Here is a 14,871-nt window from a genome sequence, read left to right on the forward strand (position 1 = left end):
CCAACAGGTATGTAAATTATTAGAGCTGCAATTCCTTGCTGCAGGTAGAACAGTCATCAGGATGCATTAGTGTTGTTCATGTTTAGTGTTGTTATCAGGCCTAGTCAAGTATACAAGAGAAGTGAAAAGTGTCAAATGTTGAGTGACCACTGTGAAGGACACAGAAATGCAATGTACTCATGTGAGACAGTGTTGTCACCACCTGGCAGAGTATGAAAGAGGCATCATTGGGGATCTTCATTTGGTAAGCTGGTTGAATCATGCAATTTCCATATTTGTGGAGCATTCTGATGTGACAATGGCCCAATTTTGGACTGTATGGTTCAAAATGGCTCTGAGCACTATGGGACTTAACATCTGTGGTCATCAGTCCCCTAGAACTTAGAACTACTTAAACCTAGCTAACCTAAGGACACCACACACATCCATGCCCGAGGCAGGATTCGAACCTGCGACCGTAGCAGTCACGCGGTTCCAGACTGAAGCGCCTAGAACCGCACGGCCACATCGCCTGGCTGGACTGTATGGAAACAGGCATATTCATTGTCGAGGTTCCAGTTGACCATGTCTGAATATCACATGGGGGGGATTGCCATACTGTACACTAAGCATGCCATAACCCTTTCACATCTTCACCTGCCATCCAAGAACAAGTAATGTCCTCCCTGCAACATTCTGCAGCATCCCACACCATTCATTGGATACTAGAAACAGCCAGTTTAGAGAATTACAGTTCCATGCTGTTAATGCTATAACGCAAATAGCTGTGTCTGGAGTGATCTCATGACCAGGAAGAATGGACTGCTGATAAGTGGTGCTGCACAGTTTTCAGCAATGAATAGCGGTTCTGTACTACCCCAGATGACCCTCATTGGCAAATATGACAGCGACCTGGTGAGAGGCTAATTCTTCTAATGTTTTGGAGAGGTGCAGCACAGTTATGGCATGGGAGGGCACTGTGTATGACTTCAGGTCACACGAGGTAACTCTGAGGCACAATTGTGTATCGCGAACATCTGGCATCCTTGTGTGTTACATCTGATGCAACAGTATTGTGGATCATTTTTCAACAGGACAGTGTTCATCCACACATGACACATGTACTTATGAACTATCTGCATAATGTTAAGTTACTCCTGTGGCAGGCTTTGTGACACATTTTCCAGCAGAATCAGTGCATGTATCCGGGTCAGAGGGGATGCAACATCACACTAACGAGTGGCCTCATGGTATGTAAATTTGACATTTTGTAACTGCTGAAATAATATCTCATATCCTCTCAACCTCAAGTTTCATTTCATATCTTCTCCTTCTGGGTGCTTAATTTTTTTTTTTTTTCAGGCAGTGTTTGTTGTTACATGATTTAGTGCAGCAAGCATTATACCATAACATTTGTTTTCTGCAGGGTCTCTTGCTTGATAAGACTCTATATATTCCAGGCAGGCTAGGAAAAGCTGTTAAGTCCAAAAACACAAACACACAGTTATGTGAAGAATTGATGTTGGTCGCTAGTTGCAGGGATCACAAACTCAGACATTGACTTTACCATCTCTTTCATAACAAAAAGTAAGAAAGCATTATGTCAGTATTAGATAAACTACTGCAGAATCCACAGTAGTACAACTAGTATGTGCTGGTTGCATACTGAACTGTGTAAATATCAGAGTAAAATGAGACACCAAGGGAAGAACAGGTAAGAGGTAACTGAACAGATATGCACAAATTTTTGTACTATCTTTTCTATCTATCAGTTCACTCCATGCAAAGCAGTAAGTAAAACTTGTTTGTGAGTCATCATTATATATTGTAGGATTGTAGATGCACATGTAAATTTTTCTTACGTGAAGCTGACTTACATCTGTAGATGATATTTGTGGAGCAATCCAAAATCAATAGTTATTATCATCTTTCCATATCTGCTGCCTTTGTTGCACAACAGTTCTTTTTCTTTTCTTGCATTCATCAAATTCCTTCTGATGTGATATATTTACATCTTCGGAAGAATTTAATATTTACTGCACAAACAACACTAGTGCTTTTTATGTGCAGTATCTCAAAAGCTAATAATATCTTCATGCTAGTACATATTTCAATGTGTCATCCATCAGTCAGCTAAGGTGAATAGTCTTCTTCCCTCATTTTTGTTTGCTGTTTCAATCTTGGAAATATTATTGAACTGTAGTGTAAGCCAGCTTACTGACAGGTACTCATAAACATCACACAACATTCATTTTCTAATTTGATTTGTTTGTAACAAGCATTATTAGTTGTGCAGAGATATCCACACATCTGAAGAAAACTATATTAAATATACAGAAACTAACCTTGAGCTCGTAAGTTGAGGTATGACGAGGTAGTGATACTTCCTCTGTATCACCATGAGATCTCCTGTAGCTCAAACTGAATCCTGTGATGGGGGCACCACCAGTGTCACCAACTTTCCACTGCAACAGTATACTGCTACTTGTTGTACTTGTCACATACAACACAGGAGCAGCAGGTGGAACTGAACAAAAGGGGAGAAAAATTACAATGGGACACTATTTGTAAAAATAATAACATGTTAATATTAAAATAATAAAAAGACTACTGAACAATACTGTAACATTGAACATGTGATGATGCAGAATGTGTATAATCTAACTGAGTGTTCATCTACATCCATGAGCAGTCAAATGACAGATGATTTACGAGTGTGTGTTTGGAGGGGGGGGACAGAACTCCTATTGACAAGTACAAGGGAGTAGTTTAGGGATGTCATCAAATCTTGTACTTCTGTCAACATGACAGCTGAGTGGATGATAAGCAAGACATGCAATATAAGCAGATTCAATGGTAAACAACTCAAGGTTTATCAGTGCATAGGACACTTCATCTCTGAGGTCATGCAGACAATGGGCTTTTCTATGCCACTGTGCAAAAGATGTACTTTGAGTACTTTGATCCAGGGAACAATGTCATCATTACTGTCATCTGCTGTGGGCAACCAAGTGCTGACTGTCACAGGTCTCAACAGTGGAAATATGAGTAGTAAATCACTTGCCAATAATTGATGACAACAACTTACGAGTAGCCACACCATTCTGAACCACTTCTTTGCTACAGTGTATACAAGCCACTACAACAGACATGTAACTCTTCTCACCATCTATCACAGGGTACAGGATGAGGGGATCAAAACTGGTTGTATTTGTTTCTTGTGCATCAGAAGTAGACTTTGCTAGTTAGTACAAGAAAAATCTTAAATAGTAACATAACATAGAAATTAAAACCAATATATTATAAAAATCCAGTTATTTATTCCATAGTACACAAAGGTTCCTGTATCTGTTGGGCATCAACTGAAAATTGAGGCTGAAGGCAACATTTAACTGAAGAGGGGATAGGGCAAGAGTGCACAGCTTCACAAGGCACAGTCTACACTGCTTAGTGGCACAGAAATCTAAACAAATATGTGATGGAGGGACACATCATCATTGTCACTTAATGATAATTATCTCTCATCTCCCTTATCCCACATTCTTAAACTTGTCCCCATACCTTTATCCCTTTCTGCTAGCACACTCTCTCCTCACTACATTTTAGCCCTCCTCTCCAGGTCACGCAATCAACAATGTTCCATTGCTAAGGAGGAAGCTTTTGTGTGTGTGTGTGTGTGTGTGTGTGTGTGTGTGTGTGTGTGTGTGTTTTCATACATCCTTTTATACATGTGAGACACCACGATGTGAAACGAGTTAAAGTATATGTAAATGAAGATTACATAAACATAATACAGTTATTTTACAAAAACAGTTGTGGAGAAAATACAAAATGTACGACTAGAACAAAACATGTGCAAAGACATCATGCAAGGATTAACACATGTTGTATAAAACCCAATGAACACACAGCAAATATACACTGAAGGGCCAAATAAATTGGTACACCTGCCTAATATCATTTATGGTCCCCATGAGCATGCAGAAGTGCCGCAACACGACATAGCATGGACTCAACTACTGTCTGAATTAGTGCTGGAGGGAACTGACACCAAGAATCCTTCAAGGCTGTCCATAAATCCATAAGAGTAGGAGAGGTTGTATATCTCTTCTGAATGGCACATTGCAAAGCATCCCATAGATGCTCAATAATGTACACATCTGGGAAGTATGGTGGTCAGTGGAAGCGTTTAAACTCAGAAGAGCGTTCCTGGAGCCACTCTGTAGTAATTCTGGACATGTTGTGTGTCGCACTGCCCATTGGAATGCACAACGGACATGACTGGATGCAGGTGATCAGACAGGATGCTTATGTACGTGTCACCTGTCAGTGTCATATCTAGATGTATTAGGGGTCCCATATACACCAACTGCACATGTCCCACACCATTACAGAGCCTCCACCAGCTTGAGCTCCAACAGCTTGAACAGTCCCCTGCTGACATGCAGGGTCCATGGATTCACGAAGTTGTCTCCATGCTCGTAGATGTCTATCCACTTGATACAATTTGAAATGAGACTTGTCCAACCAGGCAACATGTTTCCAGTCATCAACAGTCCAATGTTGGTGTAGATGGGCCCAGGCGGGGCATGAAGGTTTATGTCATGTAGTCATCAACGGTACACGAGTGGGCCTTCAGCTCCAAAAGCCCTTATCGATGACATTTTGTAGAATGGTTGCATGAAATCTGCAACAATTTGCAGAAGGGTTGCACTTCTGTCATGTTGAATGATTCTCTTCAGTTATTGTTGGTCCTGTTCTTGCAGTATCTTTTTCCAGCCGCAGTGATGTCGGAGATTTGATGTTTTACCGAATTCCTGGTATTCACGGTAAACCCATGAAATGGTTGTATGGAAAAATCCCCACTTCATCCTTACCTCTGAGATGCTGTGTTCCATCGCTCATGTGCTGACAATAACACCACGTTCAAACTCACTTAAATCTTGATAACCTACCATTGTAGTACCAGTAACTGATCTAACAACTGTGCCAGACACTTGTTGTCTTACATAGGTGTTGCAGACTGCAGTGCCATATTCTGCCTGTTTATGTATATCTGTATTTATATACGCATGCCTATACCTGTTTCTTTGGTGCTTCAGTGTATATGCATACAAAGCCTATACTTCTCTGTTGACAAATTGGTCTAATGAATAAAAAGTTTCTTTATGTAAGTACATGTTTAATTTATTTTTACATAATACACTGTTCCTACATAGACCTTTGATGTAGTTTGGTAGTGAATTAAATATTTACTAGAATACTGTACACTTTTCTGTATCTGAGTTAGATCACGGTTTCAGAGAGGACAGAACTGTCAACCATGAAACACATAATCGAACAAATATTCAGGGAAGTTGTGGAAAGTATCCCAAGTTTCTTAAAAAGATTGTAACATGAGGTTCTTGAGAGAGGGGGGGAGGGGGGGGGGGGGGAGTCTCTACTCATTATTCAGACTACCTTTTACTGTAGAAAGAAAATTTTCTTTAATGTGGGTGAATTGCCCCAGAAGATAATTCCATAGCACATAATACAGTGGAAGTACACAAAATCTGTGACATTGAAGTCTCCAAACTGTGAGAGTGTCCTTTATGGTTTGGAGGACACAGTGTTCCTAGCCAACCATACTATCTATGTGGACGTCTAAGAATTTGGTGCAATGTACCCTTTGTATTTGCTGACTGTCATGTACAATAGGTATCTCCTGTGTCAATTTGTAACCAATGTTCAATTTGACGTAATTATTTTTGCCCAGGTTTACAGTCAGTGAGTTTACTTTGAACCAGATTGAGAGTTCTGTAAGTAATTAAGTAATTTGTTCACATCAGCTTCTATATTGGTGGACTGCTTGTTTATCACAATGCTAGGATCATCAGCAAATAAAGTGAATTTGTTTGTTCTGTGTGGCAAAGATAGCTGATTTATGTGTATGAGAAAGAGCATCAGACAAAGGACAGATACATGAGGGACTCTCTACCCTCATCTGCTTTGCTGCTCTCATCAAAAACTGCCTTCTGCTTCCTGTCTTGTGTGTAGGATTTTAGCCAGTTAAAACAACTTCCCCTCTGATGCCACAGTAGCATTCTTTGATACAAAGTTTTTGTGACCAAACTGTCAAAAGCCTTAGAAAGCTCACAGACTATCCCAACTAGCTTAATTTTTTTTATCTAGGGATTGCAAAACATTGTTTGTGAATGAAAATATGGTTTCAGTTGCAGACATGTCTTTTTGGAAACCAAACTGTTACAGATGATGTCAAAGTTTTTGAGGTGCCTCACAGTTCTGGAATGCAGTACTTTCTCAAGGACTTTTGAAATGTTTTCAAAAGAGAGATGGGATGATAGTTTCTGATTCATGTTGTGTCTCCCTTTTTGTGGCATGGCTTTACTATAACAAGTTTCATTCCATCTGGGAAAACACCTAACACATAAAAGCATTAAATACGTGGGCTAAAATTCTGAATAGTTGATCAGAGCAGGATTTTAGTAGTTTATTGGAAATGTTACCTACATCTGATGATCCATAGCTTTTTAATGAGGCAATTGTTTTCTTCAACTCATACCTGGTTATAGGGGATATGCTTATCTCATTTATAGGGTTGGGAGTTCCACAGAACTTTCTAAGGAACCATAGCAGCTTATTTGCTCAGCAGCACTTATGAAATGGTCACTGATGGTTTTGTAATTATCTCTTGGTTACTTATATGTTTATCATAAATATTTGAAACAAAGTCTACAGGTTTACTGGCACTGCTAACGCCTGTCTCATTCCTTATTATGTCCCAAACTGTTTTGATTTTATTAGAAGATGGATTGATTTTTGAGTTAAAATATGAACTTTCTGACAGTTTAATTACTTTGCTTAATATTTTACAGTGATTTTTATAATGATTTATTTGGGCATGGTTTGCTGAGTTTTTTTTATGTACAATTCCTGTTTTTTTATGTGGGTTGTTTGGGTTGTTTGTGATTTATTCAGGTTGATTCTTGTAAACCTTTTTTTTAAGGATAGGAGACTTCAAATATTGATGCAATTTCATTATTGTACAGATTATATTTGGAACTGACATCTGTTTTGAAATATGTGTGACTCAGCTTACATTTTGGAGGATGATTTAAAGGCCTTGATTGTTTCATCATTTATGGGCCTGAATAACTTCCACTGGGGCTCAGTTTTATTCTGGCAAATATTGATGTTATTAGTAATAAGTCTCTGACCGTCACAATTACTAATGATGATACTACCCAATTTCCATTGGTCTACAGTCCGCCCCAGTAGCTGAGTGATCGTATTCGCTGCTCGGCCGCCGAGCCGGACGGACGTGTGGCGGCAGCGCTAGGAGGGCTGGCGTAAACAGCGGCTGTGTGGCTGTTACGAAGGTCAGTAGAGCTCCTTGTTTACTTTGCATCTTTCAGTGATATAAAATGACAAAATGAACGAAATTAACTGTGAAAGAAGAGATACGGTTAGATTCGCTTTTGATTGGACCTGTAAAAGACCAAAGGCCTTTGAGATCAAAAGGTGGCTTTCAGAAACAATTAAGATCACGGGAGACGAAATTATTGGCGTTCATCTTTCTTTTGTTTCCAATTCTGTCTTTTTGAAATTGATTTCCTCTGACTTGTGCTCCTCGATAGTTGACAAGTGTGGCGGCAAAATGAAATTTAATCATGCAGACGGAACCGTTAGTGACGTTCTTGTTTCCCACGCTGGGCTAGGTATTCGAACAGTGAGAGTTTTCGAACTGCCGTTCGAGGTCCCTGCCGGAGCAATCAATGCTGCTCTTCAGCCCTATGGTAGGGTTATATCTAATATTGCAGAAAAATGGTCGGAGCAATACATGTTTCCGGTTTTGAATGGAGTTAGACAGATTAAGATTGAGCTCTTACGACATATCCCATCTTACTTGAATATTTGTGGCCATCGCGCTCTCATAATTTATGATGGGCAGCCACGGACTTGTGCGTTATGTAACGCCCCAGGGCACGTCAGAAGTGAGTGCAGTAGAAGGCGTGTTCCTCAGTTACCGACTAACGAGGCGGCTGTCCCAGGACAAGTTGTTAGCATGCAAGTGTCGTACGCTGCCGCGGCAGCTAGCCGGGCCCCCTATCAACAAAATATGACCGAGCGGTCGGGACCTTCCGACGCGCGCACGGCAACGGGAAGCACCGCGGAGTTGACTAACGATGACAATCAGAATCTGGCCAGTAATGACGTCACTGAGGACGCACCGCGCTTGCCCTCTGAGTCTGACAACTCTTCCAACGAGCGACCAACTTCATCGATCATACCTGATGTAGACATGGCAGAGTGCGAAGCGGTAGTAACACACGAAAAGGCCAACATCCCAGAGGGAACTACAGTAGATGGACATAAAGAGGCAGTGATACAACAGAAAACTGACAACCACACAGATGATAGGACACCACGGACAGGTTCAGGAAACGTCAAAAGAAAAGGAGGGGCGCAAGAAGACGAACCAATGACACCACCCGTCTCACGCGTCGTAGAAACAGCAGCAACTGCCGACTCCGAAATTAACGGAGCTCAAAAATCTTCCACCACGAAGGCGGGACAGGTGACTTCTCCTCGACCTTCCATGGAGTCGCAGGGAAGTTCACCAAAGGTTTCACCGACGATTTCACCGAAATCATCAAAAAATAAAAAGAGACGCAGAGCACATCAAGCTGCAGAGAATTTGGCCCCTCCTTTAAGAGAGCGGCTGAGGAAGATACAGGAGACCGAAAGGAAGGACGAAGATACACAAAAGGAAGTGGTCGGCGAGTCTTCGGATCGGAACACGGGACCAGAACGGGCTGACACGCCACCCGGAACATATGAACCCTTGCATGACAATACGGCATCAGATATGGACAATGAAACCAGACTTGGACAAGGACATGGACACGACATCACCGAGCCACGATTTAACTGGGCGGACGAAAAGGAGGATCGGACCGATGAAATGGGGGCGGAAGGGGATTTTGAGGAAGAATTTTTTTATTAAAAATTGTCACATCTAACTCTAAGAAGAAAGAAACAAAAAAGAAAAAACGAAGGAAAACCGTCAATGGAATAAAAGTAAAATAAAATAACACTATATATATCTAACCTGAAGTTATTGTACGCGGTTCCAATACCGTGTCCTCTGTCTACTGTCTCGTAGCGTCTCACAGTGGAACATACATATAACGTGACCACCTTAAACATAAATAAAATTCAGAGTCAAGCAAAGGTAGCTGCACTGAAGGACTTTCTGTATCAGTCAGATACAGATGTCGCCTTCCTGCAGGAAGTTAATGTCAAAGACTTGTATGTTTCAGGGTACAAAGAGGTGTTGAATGTGGCACCAGAAAACGCGTGTGGAACAGCCATCCTTGCTAAAGAAGGGATCGAGATGACAAACGTGTGCCTTTTAGAGTCGGGGAGGGGAATTAGCTGCAAAATTTTTAACACCACTTTTATAAACCTATACGCACCTTCAGGCAACAATGCGAGACGTGAGAGGGCAGCCTTTTTTAAAAGTGACATTTTATTTCTACTCCAAGAAAACCCTGCAGAAATTGTCATTGGTGGAGATTTTAATTGCGTTTTAAATAAAAAGGATCAGCGACCAACTTTTAACTTCTCGCAAGAACTGCAGGCTTTGGTCACCAACATGAAGTGGTTTGACGCATGGGAAATAAAATATCCGACGCTGGTTCGCTTCACATATATCACTGGTGCTACACAGAGCAGAATCGACAGAATATATGTCACCCCCACTTTAGGCACTAAAGTCAGTAGTATCGAGGTGATACCAGCTGCCTTCTCCGACCACCTCGGAGTGAGGTGCAGCATCAAATTAACCAGGCAAAAGACATATTGGGGTCGCCCACTATGGAAATTAAATATCAATACCCTCTCTGAAAACGCTCTAGCTTTCAAGATGCAAGAAACTTGGCAGTCTGTGTTAAGGATGCGTACTAAATATAGAACAACTATTGAATGGTGGACTATGGCCGCTAAGAAAAAGATAAGGGCAGCGCTGATATCTTACGCCAAGGAAAGGGCAATGTGGTCAAGACACACAATGGAGTTTTACTACTCTTGCTTAAGAGACCTTTACGACCAACCAATGTCTCAAGACGTCTTTATCAATATTAAAAACGTTAAAGCCAAAATGATAAGTATCAAGAGGGTACATTTGGAGGGATTACAAGTCAAATCACACACTAGGACGACGGTGGAGGCAGAAAATACCTCCATCTACCACTTGATACAACACACAAAAAATAGAAGAAGAAATTTTATTGCCAGCCTCAGAACGGAAGATAACAGAGTCCTGACGGAACAAAGGGATATCTTAACTGAAGCACATAGATATTTTCAGCAATTATATTCTGGAAATGCTACTGACGACAACTCAGTACAAGAGTTTTTACAGAACTCCGGAATAGAGGCAGTCATTACAGAGGAGGAGAACAGAGGTTTAACGATAGACATTACGAATGACGAGGTTTTTGATATACTCAAATCTTCACCTACACGTAAGTCTCCAGGCCCAGACGGCCTGCCTGTGGAGTTTTATAGGACCTTTTGGCACCTAATAGGTTCCCAATTCACGGAAGTAGTTAATGACGTCTTGAGGGGAGAGACAATTCCTGCTGCTTTCAAGGAAAGTGTAACTGTACTACTTCCAAAGGGAAGGAGTACGGACACGAAAGATATTACTAAAATGAGGCCGATCAGTCTGATGAACTCAGATTACAAGGTAGTTGCGCGTGTAATTAAAGAACGAATGGTACCGATTTTAGGAAAAGTCATTGGATGCCACCAGACGTGTCTCCCTCGACGTACCATTTTTAAGTCTGTATGTGAATATCGAGACATTATTTCTATTTTCTCATCATCGTCAGCGGATGGAGGCATTGCCTTCATTGATTTTGCTAAAGCGTTTGACAGAGTCAACTACGGATATCTGTTCAGCATCTTGAAATACATAGGTTTCAATGATGGCAACTTAGCGGTTTTAATGAACATCGTCAGAGGCATACGAACCAAAATCTCGATCAATGGACAATATACTAATGAAGTATTGATATCTAGTGGAGTTCCTCAGGGAAGTCCTTTGTCCATGTTGTTTTATGTGGTTTCTCTGGAACCCCTTTTACGGCTTTTGAACACAACCTTAGAAGGCATAACAATAGCTGGGCTGAAGACGGTTACAAATGCATACGCTGACGATGTGGGGGTTCTAGTAAGGAGCGATGATGACTGTGCCCAACTAACAGACAAGTTATTGCTTTATTGCACGGCAACTGGTGCGAGGATAAATGAAACGAAAAGTTCCTTTTTAAATTTACATGGTCTTGACAATGTGCAGCTACCGTGGGCAAGCAGGGTGGACCGTCACACTGCTTTGGGCATAACTTTTTACAGTTGCCCATTAAGAACGACGGCAGCTAATTGGAAACAGGTGTTAGGAAAAATCAGAGGCAGCTTAATACTGCATGAAACGAGAGACTTAAATATCAAGCAAAGAATTAAACTAATCAACTGTGCAGTTCTTTCGAAAGCTGCATATGTCGCTCAGATCTTACCCACACCTCCAGACATAGTGAAATCTATAATGAGCACAATCTGTCGATACGTATGGAAAGGCCATATTTTTAGAGTAGCAGTAGGAACGACTACATCGAGACCCGAAAACGGAGGCCTAGGGCTGACAGACCTTCGGAGGAAAAACACTGCCCTCTTCATTAAAAGAACGCTGAAACTTATAGAAACACAGCCGAACAGCATAACTGCCGCTCTATTTGACCTTCTCAAACCCGGAAGCATGCAGGCGCCAGTAGATGTTCACAACATAAATTACAACCTGAAGCATATTAAGGATTTTTATGTAGAATTAAGCTACTTGACATGCATTTTAACAGACAAAAATAAGAGGACAAGTAAATATATAGTAGAGAAGTTACGATCACGCGAAAACCAAAATAAAATGGAGCTGAAGTATCCAAACAAAAACTGGGAAAAAATATGGGCAAATATAAATAACAAAACACTGACTACGGAAGTGCAAGCGTCATGGTACAAAGTTGTCAACGACATTATTAGTACCAATGAAAAACTGTATTCAATAGGACTACAAGCAACCAATGTGTGCCCAAAATGTCACACTTTGGACTCCTTAAAGCATCGCTTCATCTGTAATGGATACAAGGATATTTGGAATGACATTGTATTGCAAGTCGCTTTTCTCAAACGGACCGATGGAAGAGAAATCACATTAAACGATATACTCTTCCCAGAAGAAATTTCCTTTCCACCACAAAAAAACAATGTCATCTTGTGGCTATTCGGAAATTTTGTCAATTATGTTGTTAACAACAAAGGCAATGATAATCTACGAGAATATCGAGAATATATGAAAGACGAATACTTCAAAATATACCGGAACAAAGACCATAAAAAGAAGTTCGGAAATATGATGCAAATTTTGTTTCAGAAACAAGGCATCGGTTAATACCTAAATAATATGAAATCGACTGAACAAGACAGACTGCGAAAGTAGGGGATTGCTGTTGAGGGTGAAGTACGGTGGGGACGTCGTGTGCCCCGGGACCGATACGGTAGCCGTGAAGGCCTCAACAGAACCCCGAAAAAGCATGTTTTCCCACGAAGTAACAGGAGTCATGCCACAGCACAAGAATAGTAAGGAAAAACTATTCTCATGCAAAAGACGTGCATCACTGAAGAAGTTTAATTTCCTATCTTACTTTTTATTTTTGCTTCTCTCTCACTTTTGTTTAAATTCTAATGGAAGAATATTTTGCGTTCTGTTAATGCAGTCAATAGTATTATAGAGAGAGTTATTTTCACCGTAATCAATTCGGATTACTATTTACAATTTTCTAACATTGTTCTTCAAGAGGCAATTTAGTTTCATAACCCATTAAAAACAACAACAACAACAAAAGTGGGGCACTGAAGCTCGCCGAAGAAGGCGCATGAAGGAGAGCGAATGGAAGGGCTAGAAGGGGAGATGGGAGGCCCTAAAAAAAAAAAAAAGAAAAAAAAAAAAAAAAAAAAAAAAAAGAAAAAAAAAAAAAGAAAAAAAAAAAAAAAAAAGTGGTCAGCGTGACGGATTGCCGTCCTCTGGGCCCGGGTTCGATTCCCGGCTGGGTCGGAGATTTTCTCCGCTCAGGGACTGGGTGTTGTGTTGTGTTCATCATCATTTCATCCCCATCCGGCGTGCAGGTCGCCCAATGTGGCGCCGAATGTAATAAGACCTGCGATATGGCGGCCGGACCTGCCCCGCGAGGGGCCTCCCGGCCAATGACGCCAAACGCTCATTTCCATTGGTCTACAAAAATTTTATCAGTTAGGGTGCTTAAATTTGAAGTTACTACGGTGGGAAAACTGACAATTGTGATGACGTTGTGGGTGTACATCAAATTTTTCAGGTATGTCTTCCCACTACTATACATTAGGAAGTTGATATTGAAATATCAAGTACAATAATTTTCTTTTACTATTAAACAGGAGCAGTAAAAGCGAGTCAGGCTGCTTCAAACAGAGGTCAAGATTCCCTGAAGGTGTCCTAAATATTACTTCAATGAAGAGGATAGAATTACTTACAGGAAGTTCAATGGCCCATGCTTCAAAATGTTGCCATATACAAAAATCATGTTTATAAATTGTGTTACACTGGACACAGTTTGTAACAAAAATAGCAATTATCTCCTTCTTTTCTTTGTTTTCTGCAATATGAAGACATCAGATTGTATTCAGGTGTTAAAAGTCTTTCCATCCCTGACCAGATGTGATGCTCAGAGAAGCACAATACATGGGTGTGATCTATACTTCCAAATTCTTGCATATTGGCTGTTGGTTCATTTAGTTTATTACAAAATCCTCTAATACTCTGGTGGAAGATTGCCAGCTGATTATTTCCAGAGGCAGCTGCTGTGTTTTGTCTAAAAAATGGCACTGAACTGCATAAACTGCATTGAAGAACCAAAAAACAAATGACATACAGAGCTTTGAAAAGGATTTATCAGCATTCAACAGTAGCTGAACTTATGGAGCATGTGATACTCTCATATCAGATTACATAAAAGTACAGGAAACTACCACAGCTTCTGGAACTAGATCCTTCCACAGGGAGCATAGGGATAAGTTGGGGAAGATTACAAAAGAAGGTCAGGTCAGTCAAATCCCAGAATGAGTGGGGCCTATCTTTAGTGATAAGCATCTTTAGATTACAGCGATAGAGAAGGGATTGGGAAATGAGATGTTAAGCTCTTAGAAGGCTAGCAAATGGTAATGAATTTTTTCTATTTCTGTTGCGAACAGTACCTCTAGGTTATTGGCTCATCTCCTTTCTTCGCAGATGGAAACTAGCTTTTTGATGCTATTTTGTTTACTTAATGTACCTAATGAAGACCAAAGCACCTGAGTTTACACCAATAACACCATTCCAGTTCACTTATGCACAAGAATAACTTTTTGAAACTTTTCCTGTCCTCCCTCTCTACATCTTTCCTCTATAGACTGCCTTAAATATCTGTAGTATTTCAAGTTTATACATACATAAAAGTTAAATAATGTTGTATCTGTTATTGACTAACTTTCTTTTGATAATGCTTTTTCCAATTTTGAGTTATGTTCAATGCAAGTCAGATGACTTTAATCTCATATCTAACATCTGACAATCCTTCATGTCCACCATAAGCAGTTTAGTTCATATCCCTAACACCATTTCCTTGATTATGATGTTACAAGAAATCAGTAAAGAGTTAAAATGAAGCTGATGATATCAGTGATACTACATTAGGCTCCAAATTCTCTGCTTCTTTAGCTGCCTGACCTATTGGATAATGAACTGTCCAGATTTTGTCTGGCAAA

At 40.5% G+C, this 14,871-nt stretch overlaps 1 protein-coding gene across 1 annotated transcript in view; it reads right to left on the minus strand.

Annotated features, from left to right (window-relative positions):
- The window catches only part of LOC124613789 (Down syndrome cell adhesion molecule-like protein Dscam2), a 273,808-nt gene that overhangs the window by 66,263 nt on the left and 192,674 nt on the right, over positions 1 to 14,871 (minus strand). The window contains exon 19 of the mRNA XM_047142510.1: positions 2,325 to 2,506. Coding sequence (XP_046998466.1) covers positions 2,325 to 2,506 — 182 coding nt within the window. The remainder of the gene's footprint in view (positions 1 to 2,324; positions 2,507 to 14,871) is intronic.

Source organism: Schistocerca americana, chromosome 4, assembly GCF_021461395.2.
Source record: "Schistocerca americana isolate TAMUIC-IGC-003095 chromosome 4, iqSchAmer2.1, whole genome shotgun sequence".
Taxonomy (NCBI): Eukaryota; Metazoa; Arthropoda; class Insecta; order Orthoptera; family Acrididae; genus Schistocerca; species Schistocerca americana.